At 38.0% G+C, this 25504-nt stretch overlaps 1 protein-coding gene across 4 annotated transcripts in view; it reads left to right on the plus strand.

The window, feature by feature from the left end:
• Positions 1-25504, plus strand: part of PRKN (parkin RBR E3 ubiquitin protein ligase) — a 779628-nt gene that overhangs the window by 133727 nt on the left and 620397 nt on the right. For all 4 annotated transcript variants that reach the window (XM_084514657.1, XM_084514659.1, XM_084514660.1 and 1 more), the window contains exon 2: positions 15720-15883. In XM_084514657.1, coding sequence (XP_084370783.1) covers positions 15720-15883 — 164 coding nt within the window. The remainder of the gene's footprint in view (positions 1-15719; positions 15884-25504) is intronic.

Consider the following 25504-nt stretch of genomic DNA (forward strand, 5'->3'; position numbering starts at 1 on the left):
CACTATGTGTTAAAATCCTTCCTTTTTATTTCTAGAAGCCTCGTAGAATGTATACTATAGCCTGTATTTCTGATCTACTGGTGTCTTGCTTTCACCATCTGCTTTTATGAAACTATTTTTACCTTAACAAGTATTGGTGGCTGCCATTGAGTGGCCCTTTGATGTACAGTCAATCACAGACCAGAAAAAAAATGCATAATAGAACATAATTTCCCGGCTGATCATAAACTAAGCCTTATGTGCTAGGAAATTTCCTTACAACTAATTGACAAATGCACTGGCACAGGGAGTGATTGGTTGCAGCTGTGTGCCTGTTTTTATCAGAAAGAAATCTTGAGAAGTGTTGAGGTGTTCATGAAATTGAGATGGATCTTCTTATAGGGATATTCAGAGTTAGAATAAAAAAAATTGCCTTCAGCAAAAATGACTGCCTGTTATTTCAGGCCCCAAAATAGTGTTTGAAAATCCTATAGAAGACTACATTGCTCTTTTAGCCTCATTTCTCCTGACAACAGGAACAATGGAAACAAAACATATGGCCCAAAATAATAACTTAATATTAGCCTACACCATTTTCTTTAGAGAGCTAAAAGACTCTCAAAACAATCAGTGTTTAAAATCAAACAAAATTAAGATAGATTCTCTCGTTTCAAACTGTATTTTTCCTCATATGCCTCACAGGAATGGCGGTGCATTTCTGTCTTCCACTTACGGAAGTAATGCATGCAAAACAAGATTTTTGCAAGAGAATTTGTGGAACTGTACAATGTAGATACATGCTGGTAGTACTGTACAAAGTACTCAAAGGCTAGATGAAGCCTGTTCTTACTGCCTCCCTTCTAAGCTTCAGCTTTTCCAATGTATGGCAGAAAACAGCTCAAAGAATCACACATCATCAAATGTAGATTTATAGTTCTGCTCGTTCATAAATTGTAACCTCATTATTAAGAGGAAAAAGTGCTTTTTTTGGGGGGTAGGGGGGGAATCTAAAATGTAATCTAAGAAAAAATGAAAGTGATATTTTAACTTAAAAATGTTTTAAATAATGTTTTATTTCAGCAAGGAGAAACTGATTTATCCTATCATTATCAACTCAGCTGTTGTGTCACATTTTAATTTGTGCAGATCTTGCTTTTGTCAAAGCAAATCTTTTAAACAATTTTCTTTATCTAGTGCTCATTAAATCATACATACCAACAAAACCTTTGGCTTTGGTACATTGCATTTGCCAATAGAAATGTACTTTTCCAGGGGGATTATGGCCTGAGCTAGATACAGTAGTCTAATTATTCTTATATATAAGGTATTTTGATCTATCATGGCAATAAACTAAAACTTCAGATTATGAGGACTCCTTTTTAATGATGAAATTACTTTATATAGTCATCTTAGACTTTAATATCAAAACCTATAGCTTCCTAGCTTTCTAGTGAAATATATCTTGAAATTATAGGTCTGCAGGCCTTGAAATATCTGATTTCATATCTGCTATTGACCTGCATCTGACACAGAAAGGCAGAAAACGTCTTCTTCAAAGTCATTGATGTGTGGAATATTAAAAGTAAATCCAGCAAAAGAGATCGGCAGAGGTAAAGTACCAGGAAACACCCTAAAGTTGTGGCAGAGCATAGCTTCACATGATCTTCACTATTTGGTACGCATATCTGTAATATATAATCTGTAACACAATGTGCTTTAGCTGTGCTTGGTGGTGATTCAAAAAAAAAAAAAAAAAAGGAAAGAAAAAAAAAAAGAAAAGGAAAGGAAATAGAAGCCTTTCTTTTACAGTATCTGCAATGTTTTGCCATTTTTTGTCCCATTGTATTCGGCTGATGTACTATATACATCACCATTTATTAATCTGAGGCCTTCTGTATTTTGGCATTTCTGTATGATTTGGAGTAATTCATTTTTCATATTTATAATAGTATATGATCAGTAAGTTCAGTAAGCATTTTTTTTGTTGTTAGCTGAGTGCTGTAGTTCCTGCTCTCATCCTACTCAGCAAGTTCATGTCTAAGTCTTCTCAGTGAATAAGGATTTCACTTTGTACAAAAATGACAACATTCTGAAATGGGGATTTTATATGTATATACATATGCACACCTACTTTTATACACTTAATATAATGAAGAGGTGATTATAAATGACAGTACACAGTATATTTTGAATAGGTGCAATTAATTTCTTTATGCTCAGAGAACATGCTGAGTTCATATAATTTTGGTATAACACTGGGGTATTTGAAATGTGTTTCTTTTTTCCAGCTAACTAGCAGTTTTACAGTAGGAATGATAGACTATTTTTGGCAGTCAGTTCAGGCCACGTGTTTATGCCTGACAACAGTGGTTGCTGCATATTTTCTTGTGTCAGGGACTTAGAATCTACTCTAAGAGGTATTTAATGTAGGAATTTAAGTGAGAGCTAGATAGCAAAAGGATATATTTAAAACAAAAACAAAAACAAAAAAAAAAAAGGAAGAATTTTGAAAAACTTGAAAGGGACAAAATTATCCTTTGTAAATTATATATGGTTATATAGCATTATATATGGTCAATCTTCAAATTTAGCTAAAGAAAGTTTTTGTTTGTTTGTTTTGTTTGTTTGTTTTTTGTAAACTAATTTGAAAAAGAAAATGGATGCAAGTTTCTATACTATAATTAGATTTTTTTTTTGGATGATTCATCATTTTATAGGTCTCTTAAGTTAAAGGGTTATTTCTTACTGTCATAACAGAAATTATGTAAGATATTTTTGTTAAAGCTAGAGTAATTACATGGGATTTTTAACCAGAAATTGGGGGTATAATTTTGACTAGAGAATTTAACTTAGACCTGTCAGAGAATAAAAATAACCATTAGGGTGAATTTCAAGCTGCTACAAAAGTGATGTACGTTCTGGAACAAAACACATTTTTCAAATGTTAATAGGATCAAAACCATTAACAGTTCACCATAATGCAAACTGTTAAGTCACAGCAGGCTGTGGGGAGCTGTGAGGTAAGCAGCAGCCATCATGTTCTGTCCATGTTAGGGATGCAGGCAGTGGGTGGCCCTGCAAACCGCAGCACAGGTGGGGAGCCAAGTGCTGTGGAGCCAGAGGTTGTGTCTCACACAGTGGTGAAGTGTCTGGTTTTTGGAGAGCCCTATGCTTGGCTACACAGAAGGGAGGCAGCCCAGGCCTGCTGGCTATGGGCAGTCCTGCTGCTGGAAGCCACTGGGAGTCCAGGAGAGACATCCTGGCATTTTCAGGAGAGTCTCCAGCTGAGCAGGTATCATTTTGCTGAGCAGTCTGTTACACTGATGTGTTTCATCCTGTTCTCAATGTTTCACATGCCAGCAGTTTTGGAAATCACACCAAAAGACCTCAAATGGAGAGCAGTAGACACTACAGTTAGGCTGCACGTCACGGCCACTGGCCTTGGGCAGTCAGCAGGGACCTTTCTTTGCACTGAGGCCCTAGGCTGTGGGCTGCCCAGCTCCAGCAGGGCCTGAGAGTTGAGATTTAACCAGGTCTCCTGTCACACCATCACTTCCCATCCCTACCAAGGCAGCAGAAGAGTTCAGCTGTGCCATTACCTTCAAGGGCAGTGTGTCCCTTGTGCCAGCCTGGGCTTGCCCACACCCACCTGGTCCCCATTACATCTTGATTAAGAAACAGGAGCCAGCTGCCACCAGCAGTGTGCTCAGTCTCTCTCCACATAGGTGGGGTCTTAGAGGTTGTTTTGAGGTTCCCAGTTTTTCTGTGACTGAAGAGTTCTTGCTTTTTATTACCGTGTGGCTTTTCTTAGGAGCAGCCATATTGGCGCTGCTCCATGGGAGCAGAGCAGCCCCAGGAAGAAGTGCAGCCCTACAGCATGTGAGTGAGGCCATGTGTGTGGTGAAGGACAGGCATGGTGGCAGAACAAGTCCTGTTCATCTGGAAACTCAGGTGGGAACAGCAAGAGCTTTGCATGGGCAGGGGCACTGCCACCATCTCTGATGGCTCTAGGGGTGGGATGACTCCAGAGGTCCTGGTCATGGGCAGTGTGAGGGAGGCCATGGGAGAAGCCAGGCAGGAACAGTTGGGACTAGTGGTGCCTCTAGGGCCTTGACAGTGTCTTCCCAAGATCTTCTGCAGAGCAATCATCCTTGTAGGTCATCTACTGCTGTTACAGTAACTCTGTAGTTGGGAAGACTGGTCTGGGATGGGGAGAGAAAGTGAGGTTTTGCCTATGGTTTGAAAGGAAAGAAGTGCATGAGGAAGTACAGTTGAGTCACCATTTAAAGGTGATGAGCAGGGCTATGACTGTATTGAAGCTTACTTTTCTACTTGGAGGGATAACATTTAGTAAAACACGTTAATCGTGAAGATGCTTAAGAAGAGGGCTATAAAAAGTAGTTTTAAAATTGAGTGCTCAGTGATTGAACTGTAATGTCACTTGTGTATCTTCTAAAACAAATGAAAAAGTGATTGTAATGGTACTGAAATACCCACAAATAGAATGAGTAAAAGCAAAGAATATTAGACGTGGGGAAAAAAAAAAAAAAAAAAAGGATGTATAAATGCTGGAGGAATAATCACTATTCTGTTTCTTTTATCTGGAGTATCTAGCTTCATCCCCTTCCTTCGATGCAAGACACTTGACTATATCATATGTAACCATGTGTTGGGATAACCATGGCCTGCACTGTGACAACTTTTATTCCCTTGAGTTTTGACTTTATTTGTAGTAGCTCTTGTAGAAATTAAACAAAGTGAACATAAAGAGTTTCATATAGGTAGAGGGCAGGCATATATGTTTTTTCTTGGATTTCTGGTCTTTTTTATATATGGAACTAATCTGCTTTTATGCATCCATTCCATGTTATGGACAAAAATGGCACAGATACATATTTTAATATTTGTAATATGAATGCTGATGCTCCTTTGTCCTATAGTGAACAGCTAACAAACTTCATGAGATTGGAAAGCTCCTTTCTTAGTGAAGTATGACAGCTGCCACATTTAGCATACATCGTGTTAGTGGATCTTCAGCTGTCAAGTAATGCTTCTAGTATCTAACGGAATGTAGACACTATAAGACAAATGTGTTAAATTTCCTGGGGAACTGCAAATGAGCATAACTGTTAAAAGAGTGAAATCTCATTATTGCAGTTGCCACCTTGCAGTCCCTCTTACATCCTTAAAGCTATTGCAGTATATTACAAGTCCTACTTGCGTTTTTCTGACCCTCTTATGACTTTCATTGAACTCATGCAGTCTTTGCAAAAATATAGGTCCATTCTTCCACAGGACGGGTAATTTAAAAGCTGCAAGAGTATACACTTTATTTTTAAATGTAATACTTCTTATTAATACAGACAGCTGTAATATATAGCTGGAAATATGTAGAGTTTAAAGACTCTTACCCATATCCAAGCACATTAAAGAACAGTATGCGTCTATTTAAAATGAAACATGAGTGTAGGTTGATTTCTGCCATGAACTTCCTTGATACAGCTTAGTGCTGATATAAGCAGCCAGTAAATCAGGACAAAAATAGCTAGGAAAATAACATTTTAAAGAGACTTTTTAAGGAAATACTAACATAATTGTAGTGTTGAGGAATGCATAGATAACTCAAACTTTAAAGAAAATTTGGGTACAGTAAAACCAGTGAATTATTCACAGGAAATAATTCACTGGACATAATTTACCTTACCTTTGGATTAAAAGGCATAATTCCTCGAACAAAATTAGGTTACTGTGGGAATTGCTGAGTTTAAATTTTTTTGTCACTGCAATATAAGAAAGCAATAGCATGTGCACACATAGTTCTAGCAGAAAGGAGTCTCTTTGAATTGTGTCTGTACTGGGTTTGGATTACTTGGTAGTGTGGAAGAGATGGGAGGCTGTTAACCTGCCTACTTGCTGGATTTCACTCATTGTTACATTGTATGCAGGACATGTCTGGAAATGCAAGTCCATGACATCTACAGAAGAGCTGCCATAGTACTCCAGAGTCTGTTTAACCCAATGCATTGTTGTATCTGACAGTGACCATAAGCAGTGGCCTCAAGAAAGAGAGTAGGGAAAGTGATATGCCTATATGTGAATAGGTCATACGTCTCCCTGATATTCTCATGGCTCACAACTATTTTTAACTTAATGACAGAAGCCTTACAAAGTATTTTCTGTAAAAAAAGGTGTGGTGTTGGGGGAAGCCTTGTACTGGTATTTATTTATTTTACTGGCCTTGCAGTGGTAAGCTCCTCTTTGGCTCAGCACACGACTTGAAGATCTGGCCCTTCAAGATAGAAACCTACATGTGAATTATTTCTTACTAGTATATGTTACCCTGTTCTTTTCAGTAGAGAGTTTACTGAGAGTTTATTCATATAGAATATGTCAATCAGTTTCTTTTCTCCCATTGAGCCCAAGTTATTGCATCTACTACTTCTCTGGTGCAATTCATTGCAACATTGTCTGTTTTGAACTAGTTTCTACCAGTTTGGCTTGATGCCCTCTAAAACTTGCAACAGAAGTGACTGCCCAATCCCTAATCACCCTTTCCATGCTGTTCATGATTTTGTCGAAAACTGCCATGAGGTATGAATATAGCAGTTATGAATACTGCTGAGTTGCTTTCTGTGATAAATAGTTGTTTGAATAAATGTCAATCATGGTTTTTATTTAAAAAGGATATAAAACAGAAATCTAATCTAAAACATTGAGTTACTAATCAAGGAACTTTTTTTTTTTATGATATTCATTTAGTAGTAGCTTGAAGTAAAGATGTTTCTATGAGACAGTTTATCCTTTACTAAGGAGATGAATAACCTCACTAAGAATGGGGTTTTATAGATATTGTTTATATTAGTTTACTGCCTTGTTCTCTATGTGTGACTACATCATAAAATCATTTGTTAGGTGAAGGTAATTTACAAATGATCAGAAGCAACCAAATTACTTTAGCTTAATGAGTTGCTCCTTATTGCCTGTGTAGGCTCTTTTTCTGCTGTGGCTGTGAAGTTGGCTTACGTTAATGTGTTTTATTTTACAGTTGCAATGATCGAGGAGGCCTAATGTAGCCAGTTATCATGGCTCAGCAATGAATGTTAACTCATTAAGTTGTGGTTAACTTTGTTGCATATACCTGTCAGTCTGCAATTACCAGACCTGGTACAAAATACACAGCAGGGCATTTTGCCAGGAAATCATCATACCAATTCATCAATATCTGCAATATTGGCAACCTGCTAGTCTCAGGGCAGGTGCAGGTGTTGATATTCAGCCACAGATGAAATATGTGAAATCACTAAGATACTGTCTCACTCCTTGTGTACACAGAGGTTCTCCAGCTAGATTTCCCTCTTTACAGAGGGGAATCGCTGGCAGTATGATCAGTGGAAGGACATCGGGTACCTGGATCTTACTATCTTGAGTTTTCTCCAATTTGTCAGAATTTTGGCAACTTTTTGATGAAAAGACATCTGTTTGAGAGTTTTCCTGGAGAGAAATGAAGGTATTTTTGCTAACTGACGAAAGGTATCTGTGACTACACAGATTCCTAAGGGACTGGTTACTCTAATGATGAGATTTAACTTTATTATATACATATGTTAAGAACAAAATTAGGAAAGCCAGGTAGCCTGAACTTTATGGAAGTGACAGCAGACTCCAAAGCAGGATTTGATGTAGTGGAAGTAGGGCAGAAATTTAAAATGTCTGTGAGTGAACCTCCCTGCTCCTTAGTGTTCCTGGGAACAGCAAGTGCTGGGAAGGTCTCCTGTTCTGACACAGAACTGACACAAATCTACAAAGAAGGCTGCGAGCAGGTCCAGGCTGCTGGAGATGCTGCAGGAATACTCTTCAAAGATCTTCGCACAGAATCATTTAACCATTTATGTGGACTTTCAGTAACAGGTGCTGACTGGCTGTTTAATAAAAACCTGTCACAAGTCTGAGCTTTTCCGTCACAGTCCTGACTTCAGCTTGCACAGTCTCCCCAACTCCTCTGTTTTCCTTTTTTGCTGCTCTTTAATCTTTTGCTTTACTTCTTTCCCTTCTTGCAATTCCCTTGGCACACTGAAAACCAGGAAATAATAAAAAGTTGTGGAACAAGATTTACTGCTATCACATTATATTGCGTTCTGCTGCTAGTTTCTCACACTACATCTATACTACAGTAGTATTTCCATAATTCAGACTGTAGAAATTTGAAGCAGCAATTGGTATTAATTCCAGGTTTATCAGGTGCCTTCAAAAGTATCTTATTTTCTTTAAATATAAATATTAAAATAATAAAACAGCATCTTGCCATTTGTTAGAGGATGCAAGAGCCCCAAGCATCTGAAAAAAAATGTTTCTATTTTATGTAATGAAATGGTACAGCTGCTTTCAGCCTGTTCCTCAAGAGGTAATTCCCAGTTGTACTGAAGCGGAGGGGTTGGCAGCAGGGACTGCTCTAGCAGGTGGTGAGGATTTTACATTATCCTCATTTCTACCTTCTCTTCTGTTATTTACCTGCTCTGTGCTTCCTGTTTTTTATCTACACTAAGCTGCTTAGTTGTAATGAATAAACTACTAATCCCAGTTTATGGGAATAATTTAAAATCTATATTGAAAAGGAAGGGCTCATATATTCTCACGTGAGATAGTCTATATGTAGGTTTTGAGCTATGAAGGGCCGTGTTCTCAAGTCATGTGCTGAGCCAAAAAGGAACTGATCACCACAGACAGATAATGTCACAAGACAGTTTTTTCATTCTTAGGAAAATATATTTTAAAGATCTTGTCATCTGAGTTTAGGAGGAAAAGGGCTCTGGAAAAAAATAGCTTCACATATTTCATGTTGTCCTTGGGTTAAACCTTGGTTATACTCTTTTTGCCCCTAGAAAGAAAGCAGAACAAGGAATATTTGGAGCTGTCATAACTATCATGGACACAATGTCATTGCTCAGCAATAAGTACTAAGACCTCAAAATTTAAATGAGTACATTCTCTTGCTTCTGCTCATCCCTAGTAGATTATAGCTTGTTTGGTGTGTGGGAAAGCAAGATTGTTGATTAAGGAAGAAAAAGAATTGTCTATTTTATGTCAAAACTGAAAATTATGCTTCGTATTTAGCAGTGTAAAAACATTGACAACCTTTTCCACTCTTGGTACACCGTTCAGTTTCTTTGGTTCTGTATATTGGGACTGCCTTTGCAGTTTGGAGGCACCTGGGACTCCACTTGTTAGAAGCGTGCAATATTTATCTTTTTGATTCAGCACTGGAAAATCTGTAGAACTGATGACAATGGTTTTTAAAGCCTGGCACTTTTGGTATGACTTGCCAAAAAGAAAGGCTGCAGAATGGCAGGGCTCTGAGCAATGCCCTGCTGTGGTCCTGGCAGGGGCGCCTGCCCACCAGCTTGCTTGCAGGCTTCACAAGGCATCCTGTGGATCCCCAGCACCTCCTCCCCACTGTGTGCTTGTGTCTGAGCTTATCCAGTTTGCATCTGTGCATTTACTTGAATTTCCCATTGAATTTGTACTAATATGCTGAATTGTAAACAGACACAGCTGGGATGCAGGTGCACATTTCTTTTGGTATCCCGGTTGGATGCGTAAGGCATGGACAGGTGGCCTGGAGCGGTGCTGTCTTCAGCTGCGCAAGATTTTGTCACAGTCCTCTTTACTTGCTTATGTTGCCTTCACTAACAATTATTTAGTTTGGAAACTCTATTTAACATATTGTATCTTAAGTGGCTGAATCTTGTTGCTGACTCCATTTTGGTAGTGGGTGAAGTGATAGATCAGACTGTTTCTGAAACATGAGGTCTTCGGGATAGAAATACTGTGTTTGAGAACTAGTGAATTTCCGTGTTGTATTTACATGAATAAAGTGTTTTGTTACATTGAATTTATTAATATAAGTCACTGTGGAGGTGATAATGATATTAATTGCTTTTAATAACCTAATTAAAATTTAAATTAAAAATATTTTTAGTTTTAAAACTTCTGTTTACTACAGCCAGCTGAATACAAATCAACTAAATGCTAAGCAGCTGAGTTCCTAGGGAACATTTTTTTTTTTTTTTTTCAAACTAAGTGCTGGGCAGTTACTAGCAAGGTACCTTATAGATTCCTTTTGACCATAGTACTCACATCTTTCTGAGATTATTTCCCTCAGAATGTAGCACCAGCATTAATTCAAGCAGAGGGCAGTCAGCAGGAAGAACAAAGAAACACTTCCGTGAAGTGCTGTAGAAATGAAAATATTTTAACATATATTACTTCTTGTTCAGCAAGAAGACCACAAATTGTTACAGAAATGGTCAAATACTTTGAATTCTTTTATCCGAGATGAAAGCAAGTCTAAAAGTGCTGAAAATTACCCAAACTGGTAACTGAGATTTTTTATTCTACATAATATTTACGTGTGTATGCCTCCACTTTCTGTCCAGTTTGTGCATGTATATATGTTGCAGTGTAGCATTTTTACTTCCAGATTCTGTTTCCGTGAATTACTAGCCTCTGCCTGTGAAAACTTGTTCTATTCTGATTAAGCAGTTATAACCTGCTGCTGCATGCTAGACCATCATTTCTCTATATATGATCCCATACATCTTGTTCACACCTGAATGTGTTTCACTTACCCTGCAACCCTGTATATTCTGATTTTTGTCATATCAGTTTCCTGGGGGAAAGGCACTGCTCAGTGCAAATGCACTTTCTGCCCTTGTCCCCAGAGCCAAGAGTGTTCCCTCTGCCAAAAATTTTCTTGCTGTGTAGGCACATGCTTGAAAAATGTGTATTATATAAGACATGGGAAATGATGTTAGCAATCTTTTAAAGTTACTTTTTATAAAACGTTCCATTTATGTATTAGTTGCTGATCTTTCCAAACAGATTAATGCCCTCCAATGCATTAAATGTAAAACTGAAGTTATTGCATGAAGATGTAAACCTTAGATATCTGGAAGATGTAGTGAAATGTTTATACACTTCTATTTTACTAATTTTCAGTGCTACTATTGTCCTGTGCTTAAAGTGTGTGGATGCAAAGTGAAATATTTAAGAGAGAGGTACTAAGGGACATTTACAAAAGCACCCAGGTAATATCTGGATCCTTATAGAAATCGGATCCATGCAATTCTCTGTGTTGACATGACAGCCAAGTATAATGTTTCCTTTTATTGGACCAGTTTTATGGTTACAGATGTGGGAGGAGGAGACCTGACCCAAGCGGAGCCTCCTTTCTTCAGTTGGGGTAGGATAATGTAAATAACTTGATGGGTTTCTACTGGATTTCCATCAGAACTTTAGGATTGAGGTAGATTCTCCAATCTTCTGTGAAGCCAATATTTATTTAGCTTCCAGTAGACAAACTTTAAATTCAAGCTCTTTCCAAAGACTGTGTGCTTTGGAAGGGGTGTTAGAGGTTTGTGTAACTTCAGCTGAGATGTCAAGTAACATGTGCTGTTCAGAGTATCAGCTCAATTGTGATGATTTAATTATTGAGCTGAAATTCCAGGAAGAAAATAACTTTATTGTTATTATTATTAAAAGGCAGCTTGGAACATAGTGGTGAAATTCTGTTTTTATTCAGCAGATTAAAGTTTTGTATTTAGTTTTCTTTATGCTCTGTGCAGGTAAGCAAAGATCCCATCATTGCTTTTGCATTGAAAAGAGTTGATGGATGGAGAGTTGGTGGATGGCATTCTTTTTGATAGAATTAACGTGTAATGTTAATTAACTGTTTGTGGATTGGAACCTTCCAGCAAACAAAGCTTAGCATTCCTGCATTTTTCTGAGTCAGCGCCTCAGGCTTGTAGGAGAATAGTTCTCATCTTTGTTGTTGCGTGCAAAATGTTAGTGCTGCTTCCCTCTCTTTCCCCTTGTTTGTGTTACAACTGTGGGATGGATGCTTCTACCTCCTTGTACATGCTGGGATTGGGAGACTGTACCTGTTGGTGATGAATAAAAATACACTTCTGTGGGGGATGGGGTGGCAGCTGTTGGTGGTAGACATGAATTATGCTTGCAGTAAGTGCATTGGATTTATGTTGTCTTTGGAAAATGAGTAGTGCTTTAAAATTCACTTAAATACTCCTTTGCCTGTTTGTGTTTCTTTTATCAAGCACTTTCCTCTTACCAGCACATTTGATTTGCAGAATCAATGCACTTGCTAACTTTTTATTTAATTTCCAAAACCAACAGCACTGACTTTCATAAGACTAAAGAAAAAGAGCATTGCTTACCAGTTAGGAAGAAGTCCTTGCAGATGCACATGTATGCACATTACGTGTTTATGTGAGCGTGTCTATATAAATGTATACACGTGTATACGTATCTAATAGATAGTTAGAGCTTAGCGTATAAAAGTGTATTCTCCATTGGTTTAACTATATATTTTGCTACCAGCCAAGGCAGCGTTATTTATAGTTGAACATTGTGAGTGTTCCTGAAAAGATGGGACATGTTCAGTAATTGGAACTACGCCTTGTCCTATAATTCATCCTTTAGTCTCTAAACCACAACCAAAATAAAATTCAAAATCCACTGATTTTTCTGACTGATCTGAATATAAGGGTAAGGGTTGTATAGTTCAGTTATTTCCAGAACATCTTTAAATAGAAATCAAGACCAGTAACAAGATGTAATACAGGAAGCTGTAGCACATTTCAGGGCATAGGCATTGCACTCTGCTGACACAGCATTATGCAATCCTGGCCCGTATTTTAGTACAGCAAGAGGGTACTTTTAAATGCAACACTTAAAATGTTGTGGAAATATTTATTGGTATATGGACTTGTCCCTTAAAGATTATCCAGGTATATCAAAATCTGTATTAAAGATATGAAATTATCCACCCAAGGGTACTGAGGGAACTGGCAGAGGAGCTGGCCAAGCCACTGTCCATCATTTATCAACAGTCCTGGCTATCGGGGGAGGTCCCAATCGACTGGCGGCTAGCAAACGTGACGCCCATCTACAAGAAGGGCCGGAGGGCAGACCCAGGAAACTACAGGCCTGTCAGTTTGACCTCAGTGCCAGGAAAGCTCATGGAGCAGATCCTCCTAAGAGTCATCATGCAGCACTTGAAGGGGAAGCAGGCGATCAGGCCCAGTCAGCATGGCTTTATGAAAGGCAGGTCATGCCTGACAAACCTGATCTCCTTCTGTGACAGAGTGACGCGCTGGGTGGATGAGGGAAAGGCTGTGGATGTGGTCTATCTTGACTTCAGCAAGGCTTTTGACACCGTCTCCCACAGCATTCTCCTCAAGAAACTGGCTGCTCTTGGCTTGGACTGGCGCACGCTTCGTTGGGTTAGAAACTGGCTGGATAGCCGGGCCCAAAGAGTCGTGGTGAATGGAGCCAAGTCCAGTTGGAGGCCAGTCACTAGTGGCGTCCCCCAGGGCTCGGTGCTGGGGCCGGTCCTCTTTAATATCTTCATCGATGATCTGGACGAGGGCATCGAGTGCACCCTCAGTAAGTTCGCAGATGACACCAAGTTAGGTGCGTGTGTCGATGTGCTTGAGGGTAGGAAAGCTCTGCAGGAGGATCTGGATAGGCTGCACCGATGGGCTGAGGTCAACTGCATGAAGTTTAACAAGGCCAAGTGCCGGGTCCTGCACCTGGGGCGCAATAACCCCAAGCAGAGCTACAGGCTGGGAGAGGAATGGTTGGAGAGCTGCCAGGCAGAGAAGGACCTGGGCGTGATGGTTGATAGTCGGCTGAGTATGAGCCAGCAGTGTGCTCAGGTGGCCAAGAAGGCCAACGGCATCCTGGCTTGTATCAGGAACAGCGTGACCAGCAGGGCTAGGGAGGTGATCGTCCCCCTGTACTCAGCCCTGGTAAGGCCGCACCTCGAGTACTGTGTTCAGTTTTGGGCCCCTCGCTACAAGAAGGACATGGAGGTGCTTGAGCGGGTGCAGAGAAGGGCGACGAAGCTGGTGAGGGGCCTGGAGAACAAGTCCTACGAGGAGCGTCTGAGGGAGCTGGGCTTGTTCAGCCTGGAGAAGAGGAGGCTCAGGGGTGACCTTATCACTCTTTTTAGGTACCTCAAGGGAGGCTGTAGCGAGGTGGGGGTTGGCCTGTTCTCCCACGTGCCTGGTGACAGGACGAGGGGGAATGGGCTTAAGTTGAGCCAGGGGAGTTTTAGGTTAGATGTTAGGAAGAACTTCTTTACTGAAAGGGTTGTGAGGCACTGGAACAGGCTGCCCAGGGAAGTGGTGGAGTCACCATCCCTGGAAGTCTTCAAAAGACGTTTAGATGTAGAGCTTAGGGATATGGTTTAGTGGAGGGCTGTTAGCGTTAGGTCAGAGGTTGGACTCGATGACCTTGAGGTCTCTTCCAACCTAGGAAATTCTGTGATTCTGTGATTCTGTGAAATTGCAAGTATATACAATGTTCATTGCTCAACAAAACAACAGCAGTGTTCTCAGCTATATTCAAATATAGTGTATATACACTTAAGAATTATATATTCTTACATGTAGTAGATATGGTCTTAGTATAAGTGCTCAAAGTATTTGACAACTTTTGGAGTGGTGAGGTACATCTTTGTGTTTGAAAAATCATAGATCACATTTTCAGTTTAAAAATAGTTATTTTTTCAAACTGTATGAAACTTCTGCTTCTGTCAGTCATCAAAAATTCTAGGGAATAACATCTTCAGCTAAAGCATTGCAGTGGGAACTGAAAATGAATCTTTAAGAAGAATGGTGCTGCGATCAATACCCAAACAGTTCAGGTTTCAGGTATCCGCTATCTAGATGGGGATATACATGTATGTATATATTGGGGATATATATTCCTAATTCCTTTGCTTTCTGGTTGTGGAGCTATTGGTTGAAGCAGTCCACTGGGTTCAGATGTACTGTTCATACAGTCCCAGTGATTGATATGGATGTAGGGAGGTTTTTCCTGTTTCATAGTTCTTGTAGTCATTCCCCTGATCATGGGCCCAATGAGCTCATTCAGCTTTCTTATGAAAAACAGCTCTGCCAGCTGAATGGCAGTAAGCTCATGAGTTTATTTGCCAGACTTCTCTGGATGCATAAACCAGTTGCTTCGGCTCTAAAAATGATATGGCTAGTGCAGTAGTGATTTTCTGCACTGGATGTGTGGTGTATGCTGGCAGGAATTACGTACTGCAGATGCTTTAGTGAACTCTGAAAACACCACAGAGTAATGCTATGCTCCCAGACATTCCTGCTGGTGTGTGATTTTTCTCTCTTGTCATTATCTTCCGTAGAGTTATATCTATGGGAAACCAGTTTATGTGATTGTGCTTTACTGTGTGACAATGAATAGTTTTTTGTAGTATTATTTAATGTATCGTAGCTCTAAAACTCAGTTTCTTACATATATTTGTTACATGCAGTGGGGAAGAGCACAAGGGGCACAAAAAGTGTGTATGCCCTATGCCTGCTAAGGATAAGGCTTAATCGAAAATCTGTTGTGCCAATTAGTGATTGCTTGGCCTGCTGCCCAGCTGGGTCCCTTTTGGTTCTGACTGTTCTCTGCAATTTATAACTCTGCTGGGCGAACCACATTGCTTTTGCTTATTGGTCACTAAGTGTTCTGCGATGGGAAATCCCGTACTGTTTGTCTTTTCAAAATGATACGTTGCAGTATTAATAGCTTTTCTCTTAAACTTGTGAATGCTTTCTGAAGCTAAAGAACAAGCCTTTCACAGTCATGCTAGTACAGGTACGTGGTAAGAAATGCTCACTTTAAAATTTTTGTTTTGTTTTGTTTTTTAGTGTTTGTTAGGTTCAACTCCAGCCATGGCTTCCCGGTGGAGCTAAGGTCAGATGCCAGCATCCTCCAGCTGAAGGAGGTGGTTGCGCAGCGACTGGCGGTTCCAGCTGACCAGCTGCGGGTGATTTTTGCAGGGAAGGAACTCAGCAACGACTTGACGCTGCAGGTAAGCCTCCCGGGGTAGCTTCACTCCTGGACTGCTGCCAGCTCTTCTGCCTCTGCCTCTAATGCTGCCAATCTGACATTCATGCCTGAGATCTAATAGAATAAATAGTGCCTGGGGATTCCTTGAACTTTACTCCACACTGCTTCATTAATTCTGACCTTCTTAATTATGCATTAAAACAGCAAGCAGGAAGGATAGGGGAAGAGAAAGAATATGAGAGAGAGTATGAGAGCGAGCTGTGCCTGGTGAATAAATGTTTACTGACTACAGAAGCAAGCCACAATTTCTGTATCTGTTCAATTTCTATCTTACTTATTCCATTTGAATCTTAATGAAGAAGGACGTGAATAAATTGCTCCAAACCAGGCTGCACAGTCAGCACATTTTATAGAATTTGTAACCCAATTGTGACCCCTGGAGGATAGCTACAGGGCTGCTGCTGCTGCTGTGTGTGCTGCTGCACGCATGCGCAGGTGAACATGCTGCTGGAGGGGTGGTTACAGATCAAAAAGCCCACAGAGGTATACTCCAAAACACTGAATTCATAAATGTGTGAAGCTAAGAGCAGCAAGGAGCATGGATGAATGGCTATAAGTGGGTATCTGAATTTCATCAGCTGAAGGTTAGCTGACTGTTCTGTTCAATAAATGCAGAGAGCTGCTCATCCATGGTGAGCACTAGTAAGCATGGAGAGATAGGTTCAACTTTCTATTCTTTTTTGTCTGTACTGCTGTTACCAGTGATGCCACAGTTGCTTTATCAATATTTTTGTTTATTTTGTGACTAGCGTGTGTGGATTTCAGAGCACAGTCAGTCAGGGTTAGCGTAAAATCACACATTTAAGACGTCGGGAATTTGGGGAAACCTACTGGCCTTTCAAGAGAGTGAGAACATTGACAATGAAACTGCTATCCTTCTGCAGTTGTTTCAAAAGTACAGACACAGTCTCTAGTAGTGCAGGTGATTACATAAAAGGTCCCTCACAGGCAGAAATATTTCAGATTAATTGGCACTCATGTTTCAGAAGTATTGCAGTACCTAGAATGGCTGATAAGTCTGGGTAAAGAAACCCTCTACTGTATTGATGACCTATCACTATTTCTCTGTGATTATATTTATTGCTTTGCAAAACGTTTTAGGGTGTTCCAGTGCACAAAAGAAACTACAGAAATATGAATTGTCAGTCTACAATGCATCACTCGTGAATAGTGTTGATGCATATATTCATGGCATAAACTGAAATATGTTTCAGTTGTATGCGAAAAATATGTATGAAAATATAAGAATAATAAAAAAAAAAAAAGTTGAAGTCAGATGTCATTTGGTCATTTGCTAGATTTAGGTGTCTTGTTCTGTCAGAAGATTCTGAGCCACTTGGCATTTCCTGGGAAGCTGTAGTTATTGGTGTCACTGCCATTTTATGTCACACACACTGGGCCTAGCTTTTCACTTTTAACCAGATTTGTTCTCAACTACTATGTACGCTCTTTTGCCATAGTAAATTAAAAATTGCTTTTCAGATATATGGGTCTGCTGATTATTTCCTTAATTTCAAGAATTAATACATGTAGCCAAGAATTTTTATTAATAAACTGGGCCTAGAATTATTGCTTTGATTTTTGGTTTCTAAAGCAGATAGCAAGTTTAAAAACTGTTTCAGATGGTATAATCCATGCTAGTGTATTGAAGTGCCTTAAATAACCCAATGATTAATATCATCAGCAAAGTATCAACTACATTTTTGTTCTTGATATTCAATTATTCTACTCTGTGTTTTGATTTTTTTTTCTGCCATTTATTTGTGTATTTGTATCTATTCACTGTAGAAATTGTCGACAGAAGAAGAACAATAGATGGTTAGATGTACTTGAGTTCCTACGGAAGGCAGTTGGGGGGTTTTTGCATAAGCAGCTGAATGCTGGTAAAATGTGTGCTAGTGAAATACTAACTGCTGGCATTTATGTTGCGTCGGTAATTTTGGAGTTAATATCGCGTACAAGAAAATTAAATAGCTCTTCTTTTCTAGACCTACTGATTTGTGTGAAGGCTAAGAAAAATAGAGCATAGATTTGTACTCAAATGAAACTTTGGAGTACCGTTATTTTACGGTAGCCTGGAATTTCTTGGTAGACCATTTTATCCTTCCACGTTCTGTAAATTACTTTGGAACTTACTTACCCAAGATACTGTAGGAGAATCTAGAGGTCAGGAAGGAGAACTGATAGTATTGCAGCTAATGAGATTATAGAGGACATGGGAAAACCCGAGATAATTGCAGGAGTATGGGATGGGGATCTAGGAAATACTCCAGGATAGCAAACTTTACTGGCTTCACGGCTCACAGAACAACTAGATTTGGCTTGATAGCTACTTTAAGATCTTAGGCAGAGACATAACTGAGAATATGAAAGCTGTGTTTTTATTCCTGTTTGGAGAGAGAGGAACAATCTTTCATGGTAGTTGAATGCCATGAAAAAGAAATGAAGCTTGGCTGGACAAACATTAAAGAAAACTAATTATAAGGAAGAAAGCGCCAAGTTGAGATCTTTACATGAGTGAGTAATTGGATATCAACAGTTTAAAAAAAATGGGAAGGATAGGAGTGAAGTATATTTGGAGACATTTAATTTGATACTTCAGATGAGTAGACTATGATTCAGCTGTGTACAGGGGAGATGAGTACCTTTGCTACTGTCTGAGGAGCAAGTAGAGAAGTTATAGTAATAAAATATCGGTAATGACTGGATGAAAAATGAGAATGCAAAACTTTGGATCTTAAAGGAAGTAGAGCAACAAGCTGCACAGTAAATGGTGTCACTTTAAGGGTGCTAAATATTCTGAAGAATGATGAAGAGCTTCTGGCTGATTACAGTTCACTTTGGAAAGAATAGAAGTAATTAATATGGACTCAAAATAGGAATTCTTTCAGAAAGCTATCATGGGTATATGAGAACAATGCTAAGTTTTTTTTTTTAATGTCAATCATAAGGGCAAAAGAAAAACACATTCATAGCAGATTCACCAAAGGAAAAAACAGAAGGTGGCTGGGTATGAGGAACATTGAAAGGTGACAAGAGATTACTGCTGCTTACAAAAATATTGTCCTTGTCCAAGAATGACAAAGTTAGTTAACAAGTCTTCTGGAGGTAAAATATGCAATATATATTGATACCCAATTTTGCTCTATGAAAATTACAAATTATTTGAAATTTACTAATATTAATAATAGAAACAGATGCTAATATATTAGCATAGGCTTGCTGCTTCTGTGAGAGTTCAAAATTGGCTTGTGTGGAGAAGCTCTTTGCAAACAGTCTGTAAGACAGCTTCCCTGCTTTGCAAAGTTTATAGTAAATGAATAAGGCAGAGAAATAATGTGATAGGAATCAGTAGCTGGCTTATTCAAAGTCAGTGGCAAACGAGAGATGGAACTAACTGTTTCCCAATCCAGTGCCACTTCTAGACTGTGTCAGGTAAACACTGAAAATAGTTCTTGGAGACAGAAGACAAAGGATATGGTTAGTGGCAGGACTTGTTAGCTTTAGCACAGTACTTCACTGAGAAGGCTTCTAAATCAGAAATAGCTTGCATTTTTCTAGAATGCATGCTTGAGCATTGGATCATAGGCTTTGTGTGAATTTGGCTCTGACTGCATCTGTCCATATAGGTGCTTTCCTGAACTTATTTATACACACATTTGAGAAACAAACAATCATGACAAGGTGGTGCAAGCTGGAGAGCATAGCTGAAAATGAATAAAAGGGAATGGCAACATAGATGATCACCTCTTCAGAGCAGAGAAAAAGAAGAAGAAGTGGAAATAACGGTAGTGTGGTGCAGTTTGACAGTGGTTTGGAAAGAATATGCTTTGTAGTGGAACAGTTTCGGAATGGTAAGCTTTAGAGGTCAGTACAAAGAGCATTTGGTTCTGCTGAAAGCACTACCCAGTGCTATCGTGTGAAAAACTGAAGGTCACGCAGAGCACCTTGTGACAATAGACCTCAGCTGATATCTTTCACACTTGAAATATTTATGAAAATATGACTCCGTTACTACTGTTGCTCTCAATGGACAACTTGTTTAGCAGAAACAGGTATTTGAACTCCTACATATTTAGAAAGGGCCTTGTGTACATAAATGTATGGCAACCTTCTTATTCTCAAAAGACAGCTCAATATAATAGAGCTTCCTGCATTTTTTATATTTTTCAATTTACTGAAGGCACGAAGGAAAAAGTTAGTGTGACACAAGTGTAAAATGTGTCAAAAAAAAAAAAAAACAGCAAAAAGTGCTTGACTTCAGTTGTAAACTCAAACACTAAGAATAGAATTGGTATTTTGAAATGCACAATAAATAGTGTCATTTGTTACATTCTACAGTTCTGTATATGGGATACAGAATCAGAGAAAGCCCTCTATATTAGGCAGTCTCGGAGGTTACAGAATACAGCTGAGCCAACGTTTGCATACATAAATGCATTTTAGAGAGATTTGCTCAGAGACATCTTGTCTGAGTCAGTTATCCTATGTGAAATTCAAAGAGAGAAAATGATTTTGTGTATGTGTGTTTAAATCAGCATTTTCAGTCAATATTTGATCGACCTTCGGATCTGTTCTTACTTGTAAAGCTGAAAGATGTCTTGTACTTCTTCAAACCAGAAAATGCTAACTGAAAAAATCTTAGGAATATTATAGTAATTAGGGAAATCTAGAGATGCAATGTGTTTCCAGGTAATATGGACTTTGCTAGATGAGTGGATAACAGTACTCATTACTTGCATTCTTTTGACAGCTGCGAGCTCACTGTATGTGAGAACAAACTTACTCTGTGTTGAGTATGTTTTGCTAAGACTTGTGGTGCACCACGTATTATTTATATACCTTACTCTTGCCCTTAATGAATGTAGAAAATACAATGTAGCTATGTGCATTTAGAAATTAAGTCAGGTCCGGCTCAGGTCTACAGATTTTCCATGTCTGTTTAAGAGGATCCATTGCTTTGTAACTGTTCCAGCAGATCAGGCTCTAAATGCATTAATAATTGACCTTTGAGCCAGGTAGCGCATTTCCATTCTGTATGGTGGCCTTAAACTTTGCTGGTACCTTCTGGATTCTTCTGACATAATATATGTTTTCATTGGTCTGCTGGTTGTAGTGGAAGTGTGACAAGGTTTTCTTTGCAAACTTTATCATGACTTTGCTCTCTACAAACTTGTATTCAATTTCTAGAACTACTTGGGTTTGGGTACCTAGATGAGTTCTTTGTTGCCCGCTAAACGTGGTTCATGGTTCCCTGGAATAAGGTTGCTGATACCATCCTTCTCAAAGGAGATTTGCCAACTCATAGTACTGAATGACCCACGTGGCCCATTTAGAATCACTTCCAAATATTTGAACATTTCTTTTGTTTTCTACTTTGCTAAAAGTTTCAATATACTGGGTGAGTCTAAGGAATTAATTTCCATTCAGTCTGTGATTGTTACCATTTTCTTATATGTGAGAATGGTTTCAGGCAGCAGATGATTTATTTATTTAATTCCACTTCACTTCTGTTAGGCAGTTAAAATTTTGCCATTTTAAGGCCATTATAAATTCTATGAAATCCATTTCTGAAAGAATGGTTGCTTTGTGTGGCACTGATAGAGAAACTGCAATACCAGTTGTACCAAATACAGTATATTGATTTAAAAAAAAAAAAAAAAAAAAAACTCCCCTGGCAAACCACTGTAGTTCTTCTTAAGACGTATAGTGTTTCAAAATGAAATTAGCTTGAAAATTGCACTAATATCAAATGTGTTTTTGTTTTCTGCCTGGATACTCACGTTACACAGCAACTTGTTGAATCTTTCTCTTATCATGACTATAATACAATTTGTATGGTTACAGTGCTGTGTATTTTCTGCTTCTGATCCTGCTTTAGATTGCAGGAGGAAAAATTGTGAGAAATAAAAACTTCAGGAAGCTGAGATTATTGGTGTGATGACGGTGAGCAATAACTTTTATGAGTTTGTAAATCATGACAGTAAAAGAAAGGTCAGCCCACTTTTTTATTTCATCACCTTTCCAAACTACTTTGTTGAAAAACTATTTAGCAAATTACACATCATTTCCAAAAACTATAGTTAAATTAGCATAACTTCAAGGGTAAGAGGGACATCTCCTTGCTTCTTCCTCTGTTTTCCTCAAAAGAAGTATGTTATTAATTATGCTGATAGATCATATTAAAAGGAAGGACCCAAAGAGGCTATGCACTAATTCATAACTAAAATGGGAAAATTAACAAATACTCGAATTGTGTTTAAAAACAGGCAAAAAATGTATTTGTTTAATTCTACACAATAAAAATACAGGATTAAAAAATAAGAAATTGGGACAGCACCTCTGAATTATTTAAAAAAAAAAAAAACAAACAAAAAAAAACTTATATAGAAAGCAGAACCATAAAGGAACAGATGAAGACTTCAGTGTTGGAAATACCTTTTAAAATAGTAAGTAACATACCAATAGAAATATGTTTTCTCATTAGAGGTGGAATGTAGTCCCATGTCATTATATTTTCTTTGCTTTAGTCTTAATTTTAGTTCAGTTTTTACAGCTCTGTTGTCTCAAATGTTGTCTGTAATAAATTCATATTTGTAATTATCAAGGTCACACAGCTGTTTAGTGAAAGATTCTTTTTTCCTTTCCTTTTTTCTAATTTTCAACCTTTCTCACTCATTTTATTTGAAAAGGTAAAGGGAAACTTAAATGTTTAAGTGTGTCATAGCTGATTAGATTTTCCATCATGGATGAATCTTCTCACTCTTTCTACTAGGAGTGACTATTTTTTTTTTTTTTTTTTTTTTTTAAATCAAAGTAAGACAAAGTTTTGTTGCATTATGACCCCAAATGCCCTATTAAAGTAAATAACATGGGTCATTCTGGAAAAAAAAAATAAATACTGAGACAGGTTTTAAGAGGAAAAAGGCAATTACTGTAGAAGTTATTGAAGCTAAAGAAGGTATAATTTCTTACATATTATTTCATTAGAGTAACTCTCCATAAATTCATATAAGCTTCTTATGAAATTTAAAAGCCTGTTGAAGAAATGAATGTGAACTGTTTAAAAAAAAATAAAAATCAGTTATGAGCAGAACAATAGAGCACTACAATTTTCTTTTCTCATTTAGACTAAATGAAAAGCACCAGGGTTACCTGTCTCAGAAATGAAATAATTTTCACTTTCTTCATATCCAGTGCAGGTTATTTCTTTTTATCACATAAAACATTGGCTCCATTGATTTGGTGAAAGTTCTACCATTGACTTTGCTGGAGACAGCATTTTCACTCTCTCCTTCTCCCCATGGCCAAAATCCTTACTGTAATGGGGAGACTCCTCAAGTAGCATAAAATGCTGTACGTTCAGCTATAAAAGTACAAATGTGATTCCCATTCCTGCTCAGTCCAATTTCCAGTGCTGTCCCTGAATGAATTGATTGGTGTTTTCCTCATTTCTCCTGGTTTTGTTCTCATTAGTTTCTCATGGTTCAAATAATTTTTCCTGTTTCCATTTCTGCCTCTCCCAATCAATTCCAGTTCTTTCAAATCTTGTTTCCATCCAATATCTGTTGACTATTGAGGTGTTAAACCAGCTTACAAAACTAATTATTCTTTAGGAATGGGGAAAAATATTATAGTCTAGAAATAAAGGAGGGGAAGAGAATGAGAAAAGCTGTCTTGTGGATCTGCTAACGAGCTGACATTTCAGTTTCTGACTAATATTGGATGATGTGTTTCTGTACTAACTGTTGACCTCCTTGTTTTCTGATATTCTTGTAAACAAGAAGCTGACAGATCTGCAGGAGGTTATAGAGCTCCAGGATATTCTGCAGGTAGTTTGGTAGGTGTCTTGTGGGATTGTCTCATTTCAGACAGTTCTGTTCATGGCAGGAAAACAGGCAACTACTCTTGTGAAATAATGGACTTTGCATATCAGCGTATCAGTTTATATATGAATGCATGATATGTTTAAAAGGTTGTCACCTTATTTTGGGTAGTTTTGAAAGGGCACGTAAATGTTGGCAGTTTTTTGGTTAATGAGGTTACATGTTTCATGAAGATGTGTACATGATACTGCAGTTGCAGATGTGATGTTAAAAAAAAAAAAAACAACAAAAAAAACAATAATGAAACATCTTTAAACTTCAACAACATTTCTAGTACAGTTTTTCCCTATTAACTATTTGACATAAAACAGCATGATGGAAACATATAAAAGTTTTATTGTCATATATTTGGTATGCATGATATACCAAAGCTCTGACTCTGATTTGTTTCTTATACAGCTTACACCAAATTATCCAATAAAATATTTTTACTGTATTGCCTTAACGTCTTTAACATATCAGTCTGTTCATTTTTATCTTTCACAGTACGCAGCATAATGTCAGCACAAAACTGATAAATGTATGCAAGTATATTTAAGTACAGAAAAAAATAGCTGTTTTCTTTTTCACTTATCATCAGATAACCTTTATTCCTGCATTATTTTCACTACCCTAGACAGTGATTTTTGGTCTTTGTTTACCATCTCTATTATAGCAGTATGTTTATTACTACTGCTTAAACACATGTAATTTAAAGTGTCTGAGCTTTAGGAGAGAAAGAATCGATCCAATTTTAAAACATTTAAATGTTATTACTGTCAGAATTTTTACAGTAAAAATGTCTTAATGACAATAAAGAACAATAAGTAAACTAAAATGGCCAATTGGATATATATCACTGGAAGCCTTATTCTTTATGAAGTGTTCCTTTTTTCTTTATTGACTGTGGAAACTAGTGCATTTCTTCTGAGAGTATTCAGATGCTCACACTTGAAATACTGGATTTTTTTTTTTTTAAATGCAATTTGTGTTTCTGGGCTAATGCAAACTTCTCTTAGTTTCCTCAATCACAACAATTTATTTATTTTTTTATGCTAAGAAGATTAACAATACATTCCACTCTGACAAGCACAGAAAGAGAGGAAGCGATGCAGAAAACCAGCAGAATAATGGGGATGAAGAATGGATACGCATAGAGATACATGCCATGCTGATGTAAACATTCCGGGATTGAGTATCAGAAGGCTGGAAGGAAATTTCAGATGAAAAGGGTTCAGGTAGACCTGAAATGTTTGACAGAGAGGGTTATGATTGATTATATGGCATTTATTAAATGTGAGGGACATTAGATGATCAACTACAGAAAAATCTATGGTACAGCAGGGTTCATGAAATATCTGAGATTGTCCTACTAGGCAGGAAAGCCAGAGTTCAGCTGGAAGATTATAATATATTAGAGATGACTACAAAATCAAGAAAACCCAAGGAAGTGGATTGCAAAAGCATATGAATTGACAGCAACTACTGGTAATCATGTTTAAAGCCAATATTTAAAAAAAAAAAAAATAAATAAATTAGAGTAAGTAGTGAAATTGGAAACTTTCGGTGTGTTAAAGTAACTTTAAAAATAGGGAAAACAAACTCAGAAAAGCAGCAAGTCTATTTTCTGGGAAACTGGTTTAGGACATGCTCTAGCTCCTTAACTTGACTAGAGCTAGGTTGTGAATGCATCACCTAGAGCAAATTAAAACAACAAA

Source organism: Aythya ferina (assembly GCF_964211825.1).
Source record: "Aythya ferina genome assembly, chromosome: 3".
Taxonomy (NCBI): Eukaryota; Metazoa; Chordata; class Aves; order Anseriformes; family Anatidae; genus Aythya; species Aythya ferina.